General features: G+C 44.2%; 1 protein-coding gene across 1 annotated transcript in view; it reads left to right on the top strand.

The window, feature by feature from the left end:
• Positions 1–2490: 2490 nt before the first annotated feature.
• LOC138674353 (NXPE family member 3-like) overlaps positions 2491–15499 on the top strand; it is a 32526-nt gene continuing 19517 nt past the window's right edge. The window contains exons 1-2 of the mRNA XM_069762208.1: positions 2491–2994; positions 14090–14310. Of these exons, the coding sequence (XP_069618309.1) occupies positions 2515–2994; positions 14090–14310 (701 nt within the window). The 5' untranslated portion in view covers positions 2491–2514. The remainder of the gene's footprint in view (positions 2995–14089; positions 14311–15499) is intronic.

Raw genomic sequence — 15499 nt, 5'->3', positions numbered from 1 at the left:
TGAACTGGTCAGGATATCAGGGAAATCCAAGAGAGATGTGAATCCAACCAGGAACGATTGACAAGTGGCACTGGCTGAAGGATAGAGCCAGGCATAAATAGCCGAGCAGAAAGACAATCAGTGGAAGCAGCTGCAGACAGCTAAATCCAAGGAGCAGCCATTCTACTTAAAACCACCGGAGGGAGCTCAAGAGCAGAACTCACAAAAGTGCCACTTACAACCACCGGAGGGAGCCCAAGAGCGGAATTCACAACACTCAACCACTGGTGTCTGCTGCTCACAAATCCTTGCCAGCATGTACAGTGTTGCATTCCAGTGTGGCGCCCTAGGAGTTCAGGTACCACAGTGGTATTGTCTTCCTCTCGGGAAGGGTAAGGCCATGCCTGGAGACAGGTGGAATCCCTTTGGCAGGTAACCTTACATGCAACACATTCTGACTCCAGGCCAGAAGGGGGAGCTCTACACCCAACTTCAGGGGAGCTGCTCTCTCTAGTCGGGAGGATGAGGCAGTTGCTAGGCAGACAAGCAGACAGTTGACAGTTGGTAGCAGACAGTGAAGGAGCACAGAGGTACTTAGGAGCTAGAGAAAGACTGCTACTGGACCTGGGCTGAGGGGGACTGCAAGCCCCACGGCAGAACTGGAGAGCAGAAAACTAAAAGAGACTTGCCCACATAATACCTAACACATGCGCCATAACAGGGTGGCATACAGCCCCAGGTTCTACAATGTTCACTCAGTGTGCCATCAGGGAAATGTAGCATCCCTGGCCACAAGCCCTTGTCCACGTCTTGGTTATTAAGTGGACAATCCCAGTAATCACGTTGGTGTAGTATGTTAGCAGGTGCGTAGTATGCAGTGACACACAGGATGCAGAACAAGGGTTAACAGGTTCTTTACATATATAAACGGTAATGGTGCAAGCAGGGGGGTAGCGGATGTGAACTTGAGGATGGGAGAAAGTCAAATGCAGAAGAAAGTAATAGGTTAACTTATTAGTCTCTGTGCGCTGGAGGAAGGTGGCTGGAAGATCCCTAGGCAGCGCCGCAGGCATCGCGAGATGTCTCCGATCCGGTCCCGCAGAAGGGCGATGGTGACGATGAATCCTTCTGGTTCTTCGGCATGGGATCTCCTGATCTGGGCACACAGTGGGGTAGAGGTAATGGTCGGCTTCACAGTGGGAGAAACGGAAAGTTCAGTAGACAAGGCCGCAGTAGGAGCACACAGTCCATGGGACACAGCCACAGGCATGGGCCGGTCCTCAGCAGGCACTGCAAGGATGGGACTATAAGCAGTGCCTCCACAGTGGTGAGCGGAGCCAAGGAATGTACTCTATCCTGGTCACTACCTGGTGCAGATGTCTCTTTGGGCTGGGGGTAGTATGTGTTGGCAGTATAGCTAGCCGGGAATACAGGGACAGTCAGCTGACGTGGGTCCGTCGAGAAGGAGTCAACTGTCTCACTACTCATAGACTCGTTCCCCGCCAAAAGTCTCATCTTCCTGCTCAGACTGCTATTTATGTCGGACCCACCCCCATCAGGTAGGTGTCCTGAATTGCTCCGGTCTGAAATCTCTTCCCCCTGAAACACTGGTGACAGTCCCAACATGCAAGACACGGAATATGTTGGCGCTATATAAATAATATTATTATTATTAGTTGGCTCTCCTCCCTACATTGGTATGGGCATGGGTGATGTTCCTGGACATGTGCTGGTAGAAGGTGGGGACGCCACACCGGGAGAAATAGTGGTGGCTGGGGACTGAGTACTGAGGGATCAAATTTCTACACCGTAGCAGGCCATTTTTTGTTTTTATTTGTGAACAACGAGTTTTCACACAAACTAAGTTCTACTGTGTATATGAAAATAGTAAATTTTTGAAGAACTAAGTTTGTAGCAGGCCAGTTTTTCTTTTTTATTTCAATCCAATTAAATTTCACACAAGACAGATCCTGCAGTGCGCAGGCGCTGGGTCTCTGAACTTTGCCGGCACCTGCTCACTGCAGTACTTTGCTGGCAATCACTGCATGCTTATTGGCTGTGTAATAGGTGCAAACAAGTGGGGAGGGAATTCGCGCTTCAAATCCGAGCACCAACCAATCCTGTCGAGTGCCAAGCACACTGGGGCATCCAGTCATATCTGAGTATCACCAATCGCATTCGTTCATCTCAAGTGGCAAGCCAATACATTACTATATACAAACCATATACATATCTATAATTATAGATGTGTAAAGCGATAGTATAAACCATGCTGTACCATTACAGAGCAAAACATCCAGCGCAAGAAGGCTTTGTGTAAATAATACGGCCACAACTTGACATCTGGAAAATTGAAAATAAATAATTGATATGATGGGACTTCTCCATAGAGTATAAATAATGCTGGGAATATAATTGGAAAGATGATGGGAAAATCTCTTGAACAAGTCAAATAAACTTCTCCACGATTGTCTATTACAACACCTAACTTTCTTGTATCATCAGCTTTTCTACAGGTTCCTAGCGGTGGACAATATGGATAAATACAGACATCCACCATTCAAGGTGTTCAAACAACCCAACATCAGCAACTCCTTTACGACGGTCTTTCCAATGAAGTCCAGTTTATCAGAACTTCTCAAGCTCATTGACTGGCCTGAGCCTCCATCAACTGTCAGTCACGTTAATTTCTCGACAAGTCCCAAGAAATGTGATTACCATTTGTTAAATCCACGGGATACGTATAGGGTTGGTGAGTTTCTGAAAGTGTTAATCATGGCTCGTGATCACTTTGGACAACCTAAGAACTATGGTGGAGATTTCTTCCAGGCTAAGCTTCATTCCAGAAAAGTGAAGGCCGGAGTGACAGGGCAGGTTAAGGACCATGGTAATGGTAGTTATGTAGCTACGTTCCTCCTTCCGTGGACAGGGGATGCTGAAGTGCACATCAGGCTAATTCATTCCAGTGAGGCCGTGGATGTTCTGAAGAAGAAGAGAGAAAGTCATCCTGAAAAGGTGATCCAGCTTATAAAATATCTAGTCACATCTAGATCAAATTTGTGATCATTCTTGGACAACCTAATTTCCCTAGTGACCAGATTGTATCTGTGTTTGTGTGAAAGTTCTCATGAAAGACTGTATTCACATCTGTATACTATCTTGGCTCTGACCATTAATAATTCTTCCACAGCTGTATTACCTGAGGAGCCCGTGAAGTCAAAGGAGCACTTCATTTTTTTTCATTTCTTCATTTGTTGGCAGTCAGGTCTGTATATGTAATTAGTGCAGTAATATACTCACCAGTTGCCATCTTCTGCTGTTTGTAACCTCATTTGTAACCTGCCAAATCACACAGTGACTTCTGTGTGGAGCGGCAACTTTTTTCAATGTAAGTCTATGAAACTTAGACTGAGATTCTCTATAAAATTTGAACAAATGCTGTGTGATTCGGCAGATCACAAATGCGGTCATGTGATACTGGAGCTCTGCTGGAAACGTCAGAAAAGGACTACTGGTGAGTAAATTACTCAACTGTCATGGTTTCATCACTGACTGTGGCCTAGGAATGCTGTGAGTGAGAGCTCAGCCACCCCATGGAATCTGTAGTGTGCTGGACTGTCAGTTTTGTGAGTGACAGTCCAGTCATCCAATCTGATCCTGTGGCGTGCTGGGCTGTCAGCATTTTGATTGACAGCCCTGCTGCTCAATCTGATCTAGCCTGTGGGCGTTTCCACACATCTCCTGTTCTCAATTATTTGCACGCTTTTTAGCTTGCTGTGATCAGCACACTGTCAGTTGTAGCTTAGCTTGCTTAGGTGTGTTTGCTTGCTCTCTGTATGACTTTTTGATCTTGTTTCTGAACCTCGGGCTTGTCATGACACTTCGTTTGGATTATCCCTTCTGCTTTTGACGCTCTCTGACTTCAGGTATCTGATCCTGGACTTGGCTCCTGACTATGTCCTCCTTTGTCTTGATGTACCCTCCTGGCATTTGACCTGGACTGTTATCACACCATGCCCTTTCATTATCCCTATGTACCAAGAGCTCTCCTGGTATCTGACCTCAGACCTTTTGACCAGGGTTGGCATTAGGTTGGCATTAGGGGCAGGCCAACTAGGCATTTGCCTAGGGCCCACACTACCCCAAGGGCACCAGTCAGTGGCATACTGCTAATAGCAGCAGACCACATGGCCACTATGCGGCCTGTGAGTGAGGGGGGGCCGGTGCCAGTGCCCCCCCACATTCAACTGTATCAGCATCATAGATGCTAATACAATGGAAAGCAATGATGGAGGAGAGCACAACAGCTGACACTCCGTCTCCTATCATCCCCCCTTTGCCTTTGACATCACTTCATCATGCAGTGGAGTTGCTAAGGTGAGGAGATGCCCTGCGGAGACCGGGGCAGGGAATGAGGAGAGGAGTATTGCATTTATTTATTTATTTTTTAAATCAGTGAGTACATGTGTTGTGAATTCTGTTCTTGGGCTCCCTCCGGTGGTTATGAGTGGTAGTGCTGCGGTAGTTGGATCGCAGCATTTATCAGGTGTTTCTATTTTTTGCAATTTAGGCTGGGCTATTTAGTCCTGCTTTATCCTTTAGTCAGTGCCAGTTGTCCATTGTTTTTGGAGGATTCACATCCATACCTGGTCTCTTCTATTCTGCTGTTCATTTCAACAAAGAAAAGTTCTGGCTTTGTTTTTGCTGTGCACCTGCTGTGGACCTTATAGTTCTGTGCATTTTCATGTTTTGTCTAGTCCAGCTTTGTCTGTGAAGGATTTTTTGCAGCCAAGCTGTGTCTCTGGAGATGCAGATATACCCTCCATGTCTTTAGTCAGATGTGGTGATTTGTATTTTCTGTGGTGGATATTTTCTAGTGTTTTAATACTGACCGCATAGTACTCTGTCCTATTCTTTCTTTTTAGCTAGTATGGCCTCCTATGCTAAATCCTGATTTCATGTCTGCGTATGTTTTTTCCCTCTCCTCTCACAGTCAATATTTGTGGGGGGCTGTCTATCCTTTGGGGATTTTCTCTGAGGCAAGATAGGTTTCCTGTTTCTGTCATTAGGGGAAGTTAGTTCTTAGGCTGTGTCGAGGGGTCTAGGGAGTGTTAGGTACCCCCCACGGCTACTTCTAGTTGCGCTGCTAAGTTCAGGGTTTGCGGTCAGTACAGGTACCACCTTCTCCAGAGTACGTCTCATGCTGCTCCTAGGCCACCAGATCATAACATACATGGTGGCAATAATACTGAAGGATTATGGCCTGCATTATACTATATGTACTCTATGGGGCTGAATTATACTCCTCTGGAGTTTCATTATACTCCTATGAGGCTGCATTATACTCTGGTGGTGCTGCACTGTATTATATAGGGCATCATTATATCTCTGTGGGACTGCATTATACTGTATGGGGGCTGCACTATACTGTACGGGGGCTGCATTATTCTAGATGGGGTGGCATTATACTTTATGGGACTGCATTATACTCTATGGGGTTGAATTACATTCCTGTGGGGCTGCATTATACCTGTGGGGCTGCATTATACTGTATGGAGGCTGCATTACACTATATGGAGGCTGCATTACACTATATGGGGGCTCCATTATACTCTTTAGAGGTTGCAATATACTTCATAGGGCTGCAATATACATTATCGAGCTGCAATATACTCTATGGGACTGCATCATACCTCTGTGGTGGGACTACATTATACCTCTACGGGAGCTGCTTTATACTCCTGTGAGGTGCATTATACTCCTGTGGGGCTGCAATATACTTTATGGGGCTACAATATACTCTATGGGGTTGCATTATACCTCTCTGTGGCTGTATTATACTCCTGTGGGGCTGCATTATTCTCTTGTGGGGCTACGTTATACCTGTGGGACTGCATTATACTCCTATGGGGCTGCACTATACTCCTGTGAGGCTGCATTATAGTATTGTGGGGCTGCATTATACTACTGTGGGGCTGCATTAAACTTCTGTGGATAAATAAAAATGGTGTGCAGTCAGTCTGGTAAGAACGTGGTGCTGGTGTAATGGATTGTAAAAAGTCCCCGAACATGAGATATATAGACACACTGCACAATCTCTTGGTAATTGCATGCAAAATATTATAAGGTTTTATTCACATAACATCAGTATGGGAGCAAAATCAAATATGTACAGTGAGCGACCAAAATATTTTGACGTTTCGACCCTCCCGAGTCTTACTCATGAAGTCACTTCAAAGTAGAATGTAGATTTAGGGTAGATCCCTAAGAGGGTATAAGGGTTGCTGCTGGTATGCAGTATTAGTATGAATAGAGAAGGACAATGTCCAAATTAGGTAAGAGACCTGGTATATGCTGATGCTCAGCATTGCTGAAGCGGGAAGCGACTTTGAGTAAGACTTGAGAGGTTTGAAACGTCAAAATATTTTGGTCGCTCACTGTACATGTTTAATTTTGCTCCCATACTGAAGTTATGTATATAAAACCTTATAATTTTTTTGCATACAATTACCAAGAGAGTGTGAGGTGTATCTATATATCTCTTAAATTCCTGTGGGACAGCATTAAACTCTATGGAGCTGCATTATACTTTATGGGGCTGCATTATACTTTATGGGGATGCATTATACTTTATGGGGATGCATTATACTCCTGTGGGGCTGCATTATACGCCTCTGGGGCTGCATTATACCCCTGTGGGGCTGCATTATACTCCTGTGGGACAGCATTAAATTCCTGTAGGTTTGTATTATACCCTTGTGGGGCTGCACTATACCCCTGTGGGGCTGCACTATACCCCTGTGTGGCTACATTATACTCCTGTGGGGCTGCATTATACTCCTGTGGGGATTTATTATACCCCTTGTGGGGCTGCATTATACTCCTGTGGGGCTGCATTATACTCATGTGGGGCTGCATTATACCCCTGTGGGGCTGCATTTTACTCCTGTGGGACAGCATTAAATTCCTTTGGGGCTGTAGTATACCCCTGTGTGGCTGCATTATACCCCTGTGTGGCTGCATTATACCCCTCTGGGACTGCACTATACCCCTGTGGGGTTGCACTATACCCCTGTGTGGCTGCATTATACTCTTGTGGGGCTGCATTATACTCCTGTGGGTCTGCATTATACCCTGTGGGCTGCATTACACCCCTGTGGGGCTGCATTATACCTCTGTTGAGGACTATGGGGTGCATTATGCTAAACAAGCAAAATGCTGCTGATTCTGATTGGATTGTTTATGTCGATGCAAAAAAAATTGTTCTCAGCAGCACATCGCCCTGTGAAAACTGCAGATATGCTGCTGATAGCATAATACTGTCTGGGGATAGATTGATCTACTAGTGAATGTGATAGTTCTGTCCCCATCATTCTTCCTAAGCCGAAGTAAAGAAGCCAGGAAACAAGCGTCGTACGACTTCTATATTATCTATCACACTCGTTTAACAGCCTGAATCCTGCGTATGTAAATACAACCGAAATGTTTCAGTGTGATGGTCCAATATGTGAGCACTTGGGACCCCACTTTAAACTTTTGTCTAAAAGCGGCACTGCTCCTGACTGCCCTGTCTCATGGCTTGCACACAACTCATTACAAATACAGCTCTGGCAAAAAATAAGAGACCACTGCAAATTTTTCAGTTTCTCTGATTTTTCTCTTTATAGGTATATTTTTCAGTAAAATCTAAATTGTTCTTTTATTCTATAAACTACTGACAACATGTCTCTGATGTTCCTAGCAATAAATTTTGTATTTATTTTCTGAAAATGAGAAATGGTCAAAATAACAAACAAATCCATTGCTTGCAGACCTCAAATAATGCAAAAAAAAAAAGTTCATAATCATTTAGAAACAACAATACTAATGTTTTAACTCAGGAAGAGTTCAGAAATCAATATTTTGTGGAATAGCCATGATTTTTAATCACAGGTTCCATGCGTCTTGGCATGCTTTCCACCAGTCTTTCACACTGCTTCTGGCACAAAAATGTCAGCAGTTCTTCTTTGTTTGATGGCTTATGACTATCCATCATCTTCTTGATTACATTCCAGAGGTTTTCAATGGGGTTCAGGTCTGGAGATTGGGCTGGCCATGACAGGGATTTGATGTGGTGGTCTTTCATCCACACCTTGATTGACCTAGCTGTGTCCTGCTGGAAAAAAACAGTCCTCAGAGTTGGGGAACATTGCCTGAGCAGAAGGAATCGTCTTAGACTTGATACATCCTTTCCTCAATGACAAGTTGTGGGTTCCCGTCACTGTGAGGCTTCCTTTCACCAATCCTAATTTACTTTTGTGAGTCTGAAACTGTGGAGAACCTCATTTGTTTTATCCTGGTCAAAAAACTCAAATTTTTCCTGTCATTGCTCCATGAAACCCTATGAATTTAATGTAATGGATGATGATTTATCACATGTTACCAGTACATTGATGTTCTGCATTCCGAAGAGGATACACTCCAAATTCTTCAGCCTCTCCCTTCTTCTTTGCTCTTAGATTTCACCTGGTTTAGCTGTCCAACCAGATCTTGGGATGACTCCTATATCTGTCAATTTCCACCTGAACCAGGTTGCATTATTCCACTCTGAAACAATTTACCCTCTGACTGGGTTTCCAACTCTTTATCTATAGTTTGTAGTGATGGGCGAGCATTAAAATGCTCGGGTGCTTGTTGCTCAGGTCGAGCAAATTGGAATGCTCGGGTGCTCGACCCGAGCAACGAGCCCAATGTAAGTCTATGGGAAGTCCGAGCATTTTTACCGTGATCCTCCCCGTGGTCCTTTTAGAATCTAAAAACGTCAGAAATCGATGGGAACAGTGCCCAAATGACATAATGGGGAATACCCCTGGAAGCATTTCTGACTCCCAGGTCACAGCTGTGAACAATGTTGTTAGAGTCTTACGCCATTTTTACAGGCGCACAATAAAACATACAAAAACAAAACCAAGATGGATTTTCCTGGGAAATATGTTAAGGAACATCCTTTCCAGGGTAATGATCTGTATGTAAGGTGAGTCACCCGCCTGCGCAGTGGGGTACTCTGTACCGGGTCCGGTCTAAATAGGGATGTCACGGTGGCTGCGACCTGGTCCGTAGCTCTGGGTGCCCAATTAAAGGGAAAAGTCTTTAAGGGGATTTGTAATGTTTATGTTCGTGATGCCACCTGTGGTTTTCGGTCAGTAAGGATCGACGCTGCTTAAAGGGGTCCTCTGAGGTGATATTATGCAGCAAGATGGTGACGCTTCCCACAGGTGAAGCGGGGTCCCCAGGGCTTCCAAGGTGTATGGCACAGATGATGTGGTGGATGGTATAGTAAAGAACCAGGACACAGGTTTGCAGTCTTTACCTGGTTTACTGATGGTAGCAGTCAGCCTCAGTCCAGGGTACCAAGTGCAGGGGTAGCTGTGGTCCGGTCGGCTTGGAGGCAATAGAGGGTCCCTCTCCCAGGTGAGGTCCGTAAGCCTTTCCTATTTGCGCTAGTTGGCGAGGTCCCTGCTGCTTGTAGCTTGCTTGCAAGGTTCACTCTCTCCTGTCCTGAGACAGATGTCTGTACGATAGACAGTGCGAGCCGTTTTATAGAGTCTCTATCATGACCCAGGCTCTCAGGTTACTGCTTCACCTCAGACTTGGTGTGGGCAATTAGCATATAGTCCTATGAACCGGTTCTGCCGTGCATCCTGGAGAACAACACGACCTCGGGCTCCCAGTTCCCTGTTTCTGCATTCTGGCCAGCTCCTCCATCTCTGCACCGAGGAGCTCCGGATCGATGGTGGTCATCAGGTCTGGGGTTTCTTGCGGCTGCTGACCGGGGACACCATGTCTGGTGTTGGCAGGTCCCAGTGGTTCTCCACTTCTGCCCACCAACTCATTTACCGGGTAGCGTGCAGCCATGCTGCAGCCACGCTTTCCTGTGTCTTCCTCCATTTTGTGGATGGTCTCTCCCCCACTTTCCCGCCTGACATCTCCAAGGGCAGTGCCGTCCTGGTGACGGACATGTTTTATTTGCATCAAAGTCACTGTAGTGGGTAGATCCAGCTTTCGCGCCGGTTCTTGAACTCCACCCATGACAACACATCTTCCTCCTTTATCCGCCTCGTGGTGCAATGATGGAGGCCACTACACAAATCAATACAGTCCATTACAGTCCATGATGCACAGAACCAATTCCAATGGGTCGGTCAATCCTGTTTGTGACACCAAAGTTCAGTCGCCCACCTGGGCAGTGGGGTACTCGGTACAGGGTCCGGTCTTAAAGGGGATGGCACGGTGGCTGCAACCCGGTCCATGGCCCTGGGCTCCCAATTAAAGGGAAATGGCTTTAAGGGGACTTGTAATGTCTATGTTCATAATGCCACCTGTGGTTTTCCTCTCAATCTCCACTGCATTCCAACCCTTCTGGTTTACTTCTTTCCCTGGAGCTGCAGCTCCATCCTGGCTGCCAGCTCCGCTGTCTGCTCTCTCAGACTTCCTTCTCTCTTCAGTGTCTCTCAACCACTGCCTAACTCCTCTGTTGTGAATTCTGTTGTCAAGCTCCCTCCTGTGGTCATGAATGGTACTTTGGCTGGTTCTGTCCATGGGCTTCCTCTGGTGGTTGTGAGTGGAGCTGCTGCTTCTGAGTTTCCTTCCACAGGTGACGAGGTTAATTCGTTAGCTGGCTGCTCTATTTAACTCCACTTAGATCATTGCTCTATGCCACCTGTCAATGTTCCAGTATTGGTCTTGTTCTCTCCTGGATCGTTCTTGTGACCTGTCTTCCCAGCAGAAGCTAAGTTCCTGTTTGCTTTTCTCTGGTTTGCTATTTTTCTGTCCAGCTTGCTGTTTTGATTTTGTCTTGCTTGCTGGAAGCTCTGGGACGCAGAGGGAGCGCCTCCGCACCGTGAGTCGGTGCAGAGGGTCTTTTTGTGTCCTCTGCGTGGTCTTTTTGTAGTTTTTTGTGCTGACCGCAAAGTTACCTTTCCTATCCTCTGTCTGTTCAGTAAGTCGGGCCTCACTTTGCTAAATCTATTCCATCTCTGTGTTTGTAATTTTCATCTTTACTCACAGTCATTATATGTGGGGGGCTGCCTTTTCCTTTGGGGATTTCTCTGAGGCAAGGTAGGCTTTATTTTTCTATCTCTAGGGCTAGCTAGTTTCTTAGGCTGTGTCAAGTTGCATAGGGAGCGTTAGGAGCAATCCACGGCTATTTCTAGTGTGTGTGATAGGATTAGGGATTGCGGTCAGCAGAGTTCCCACGTCTCAGAGCTCGTCCTATATTATTAGTAACTATCAGGTCATTCCGTGTGCTCTTAACCACTAGGTCCATTATTGTCCTAACCACCAGGTCATAACACTCCTCCTCCAGACCAGAACACATATAGCTGGGGGATGCTCCCCTGAATCCAGGTTCAGAGCTCCCCCTTCTGGCCTGGATTCGGAATGTGTTGCATGCAGATGCTTACCTCGTAAAGAGAATCCTCCTTGCCTCCAAGAATGATATCGCGCTCCCCGAAGGGAAGGCAACATCACTGTAACAACTGGTTACCTGGGGTGTTACATAAGGCAAAATAAATAACCCAAAACAAAATATTCCTCCATCACTTGGGCTATGTTCACACATAGCGTTTTTAATGCGTTTTTCAACTTTATAATTGCTTTCAACCACTACAAATGCATTCACTGGGAATTGTCATTGTAACATTTTACTACCTTATCTGGCCATGTGGTGTGTGACACATCATCAGACACATCCTGTTTCATTTTTGAAGGAGGGACTCTGAAACGTACAAAGTCTATTTTTATAGGGCCAGCAGTCGGCCCTCACTTTTCTTAGAGAGCCATCAGCCGGCTATGCTCTGTTGTTCCCATTATTAAACAGTGGTTCTCCTATACTGTTATTGCGCATGCAGTTAGTGTACGGGCTGCACAAAATTTGGACGCACCTCAACAGACATCATAGATGACCACATGCAACCAGAATTCTCATTATTCATTTGGTACTCCCATACTGTTTGCTTATGCATTGAATACAAGGCCTGCCCTCCACTAAAGTTACACGCACCCCAATAAGCCTTTGAGCACACGTACTGCATGACCACATGAAACCAAAGTTTCCATTATTTTTTTTTTAAAGTCACCTAAAGTTTGCCCCTGAAGTGAACACAAGGCCTGCCAAAAATTTGCACGCACTCCAATCCCCCAAGGAAGAAATGTGGAGGATGGCCTCTGAAAAATGTTTTCCCAGTTTAAAGGAGCGGGTCTCCTATACTTGTATTGCCCATACACTTAGGAAACACAAAACCAAGCAGAGCGACCTCTTGGCACCCCGCAGCATAATACGCGGGTGCAGTCTCCCTCGGCAACCGGATGCATTTACAAGACTGTCTTGTCTCCCGGCTGCGATCCGGAGGATACCGTTTTTGTTTGTAAGTTTTGGCCATTAAAAACTATGTTTACTTTGAACTTTCTTAGGTCACTGCCTCATCACTGCACAGTGAGGGCACCGATGCACTATATTTCCTATTGATCTCTACTGTAAACTGCTCAATTACATTAAGAGGCCTGGTACTTTACTATTAAGTTGAATTGGAGCCGACAATCTGATTTGCATCAAAAATGACAAACAATGGAAGATGACCTTCTTCACTTAAGTTGAGCACTAAAAGTTTCTTGCGCAGCCTTTTTGTCTCTGTTATGGCCCTGCTGTCTTTCAGCCATTTGTTGTCTTTTATAACTATGTTGAAGTCTATTTGGATAACATTTGACATTGCCTAATCTTCACTGCGAGGCCTTGGGCACATTTTTCTCTTGTCTTTGGTTATCCAGAAAAGTATATAAGTGAAGTACTTTCCTGCTCATATACATGGCCAGGCTGGAGAAAAGATACTAAGAAAATCTACAGGTCTTCTGCCCGCTGACCAACTGAGCCTTGGAATATCTTGATGGACTCCATTTTCAGAAACTCCTAGTAATAAAAAAGGATCAGTTAGCAGTGCCTCCAGCATTTATACAACATTGTTCTTTGATATGTACTAGTAAACATGTCACTACCCATGGTTCAGCCAAAGGACTATTTGCTATTCCAATAATAAAGTTGAAAAGTTGAATTTATTAGTTGCCAAAAGTCAAATAAAGGCTTGGGAAATATCGTCTATATACCTGCTCTTCGCATTGTTAAATTGGGCACATCTTTTCATGAAATTCCCCCATCTCCAAAAAATTGTTCCCATCCTTAGTAGACAAATAATTTTATGATAAACATTAAAACTTAATATTTATCTATAATTGGATTCTTATCAATAAACTATAAGCTTTAACATAGGAAGCTGCACAATTTTCACACCATTTTGATGGAACACTGCTCAATGACGTATATAACTGCAGGAATTTATGGCTAATATTTTGTTTTCTTCACTTCTTGTCAATGAATTGGAACTTGTTGATTTCTAAACATTAAAAGCGTGTCCCGGTCTTGGGTAGACACAATGTTGTATAGCTTATATGACCAATTTGTCTTTCTATTTAATGACAGCAGCCAAAATCTTTTAAGAATTTAAAAAATAAGATATAAAATTATCATAAAACTTCATTGTAAAAGTTATTTTCTAAAAATATGTTGTGGAGAGGCAAAGATTATACAAAGGTGTCTTGAAATGCGAGCTTCTGGGATGTCTGAAGGATGATTCTAAGCATAATGGGGGGTTGGGGCTTAAACAGAGATTTAATGAGAGCATATATAATGTTTTTTGAATACAAGGAAGGTTCTTCCTCATGGATTTTATCATTACGTTGTCCTTTTCCTGCTCTTGGTTAAAGCAAAAGAACAAAATGGGCAGAGATACAATGAAAATGACAAGGTCTACACTCTCTAGAGATTATACAAAATTGGAAAAAACATCACATTTTTGTTCCAGAGACTGCTCCACTCCGGTCTTCTGGTTGTATGTGCTGTTGCAAGTCACCTGTACTCAATTTATTGAATCTAAGCTGCAATACCTGTCTCAACCTGAAGACAATTGTAGTATTATTTCTTGAAGTAAGCAAGCAAATTTTTCTAATTCTGTTCAATTTCTTTAGTGTTTTCATTCCATTCTACTGGTAATGGTTTTTCTCAATGTGTTTTGATTTTTAGGTATATTTCAGTGGATATTTCCGCTATAATGGCACCAGCGCAGTGGCAGAGTGCAATCTTCAGTCTGTTGGAAAAGATGTCTGCACATACATAGATCCTGTTAGCGGTGACAAGTGGCATTGTGTGAGACCTCAGAACCTGCCATGCCATTCACTAATATTTCACTCGATGGGTGGATACCGAAAAGTGACAAACGCTCTGGAGGACTCTCTTCTTAGTGCGTGAGTGATGCCTTCTTTCCACAAAAATTTTCATCACACCTTTATTTCAGTAAATAGAAAAGACCAATAAAGTCGTGCAGTGGAAGTATCTATGGACATCACAACTACATGGACTTGTTAGACAATATAAAGTAATCAGTGTCAGGCAACTCCGCCAAGGAATTTTCCACTAATATTAGGCAATTAACTGATTCATGTGGATCTTAACTTCTTCTGGATCAACACTGTCAGACAGTAGAATCTCCTGGAGGGTTTTACCAAAGACAAATCAGTGGAACCAAGGTCACACGTGATTTTTGACAATGTCATTAAGGTTCACTTACCACCTCACACACTTTAGCGTCTCCTGGTTCAGGAATACTCTGGCTCACATTCTCGGGTAGCTCTAGCTTATGCAGTAGAAGATCATCACGTCTAAGGTTCCCACAATTAGTTTTGGGGAGTTTTGCATAGTGCACATTTTTGCAAAAAAAAAAATACCCCCAGCATCTTACAGTTCGAGAAAAGCATATGGGATTTATAGAAATTTCATGATTTTTTTTTTTAACAATGACCTGCGGTACATTTTTGGTATCTGCAACTTTCTTTTGCTGGTTTGTGTAGATTTTCCATCAAACACCAGTAGCCTAATTTAGCTAATAGTGACTGAAGAAAAACGTGACTCCATCGTCCAGGATGAACTCTTGTTCTTTATTCAAAAAATCACATGCATAGACAACATTTAAGAAATAGATCACAGACTGCACAAGAGTCAACCGTGTGATGCAGCAGCAAAAACGGCAAACCCAGTTCAGTGATGTATTACAACCTCGATCATGACAAGTAATTATCCCCCCTCTACTCATCCTTGGTCAGGCCTCATCTGGAATCCTGTGTCCAGTCTGGGCACCACATTTAAAAAAAAGATATCGAAAAACTGGAGCAAGTTCAGAAAAGAGTGACCAGGATGGTGAGCGGACTGCAAAATATGTCCTACGAGGAACGATTAAAGAATCTGGGAATGTTTAGCTTGCAAAAAAGAAGGCTAAGAGGAGACTTAAAGCTGTCTACAAATATGTGAAGGGATGTCACAGTGTAGAAGGGGTCATCCTTATTCTCATTTGCACATGGAAACACGAGAAGCAATGGAATGAAACTGAAAGGGAGAAGATACAGATTAGATATTAGAAAAACAAATTGACAGTGAGGG

This window comes from Ranitomeya imitator, chromosome 4, assembly GCF_032444005.1.
Source record: "Ranitomeya imitator isolate aRanImi1 chromosome 4, aRanImi1.pri, whole genome shotgun sequence".
NCBI lineage: Eukaryota > Metazoa > Chordata > Amphibia > Anura > Dendrobatidae > Ranitomeya > Ranitomeya imitator.
The sequence above is the reverse complement of the archived record's forward strand: the minus strand, read 5'-3'. Positions and strand labels throughout refer to the sequence as shown.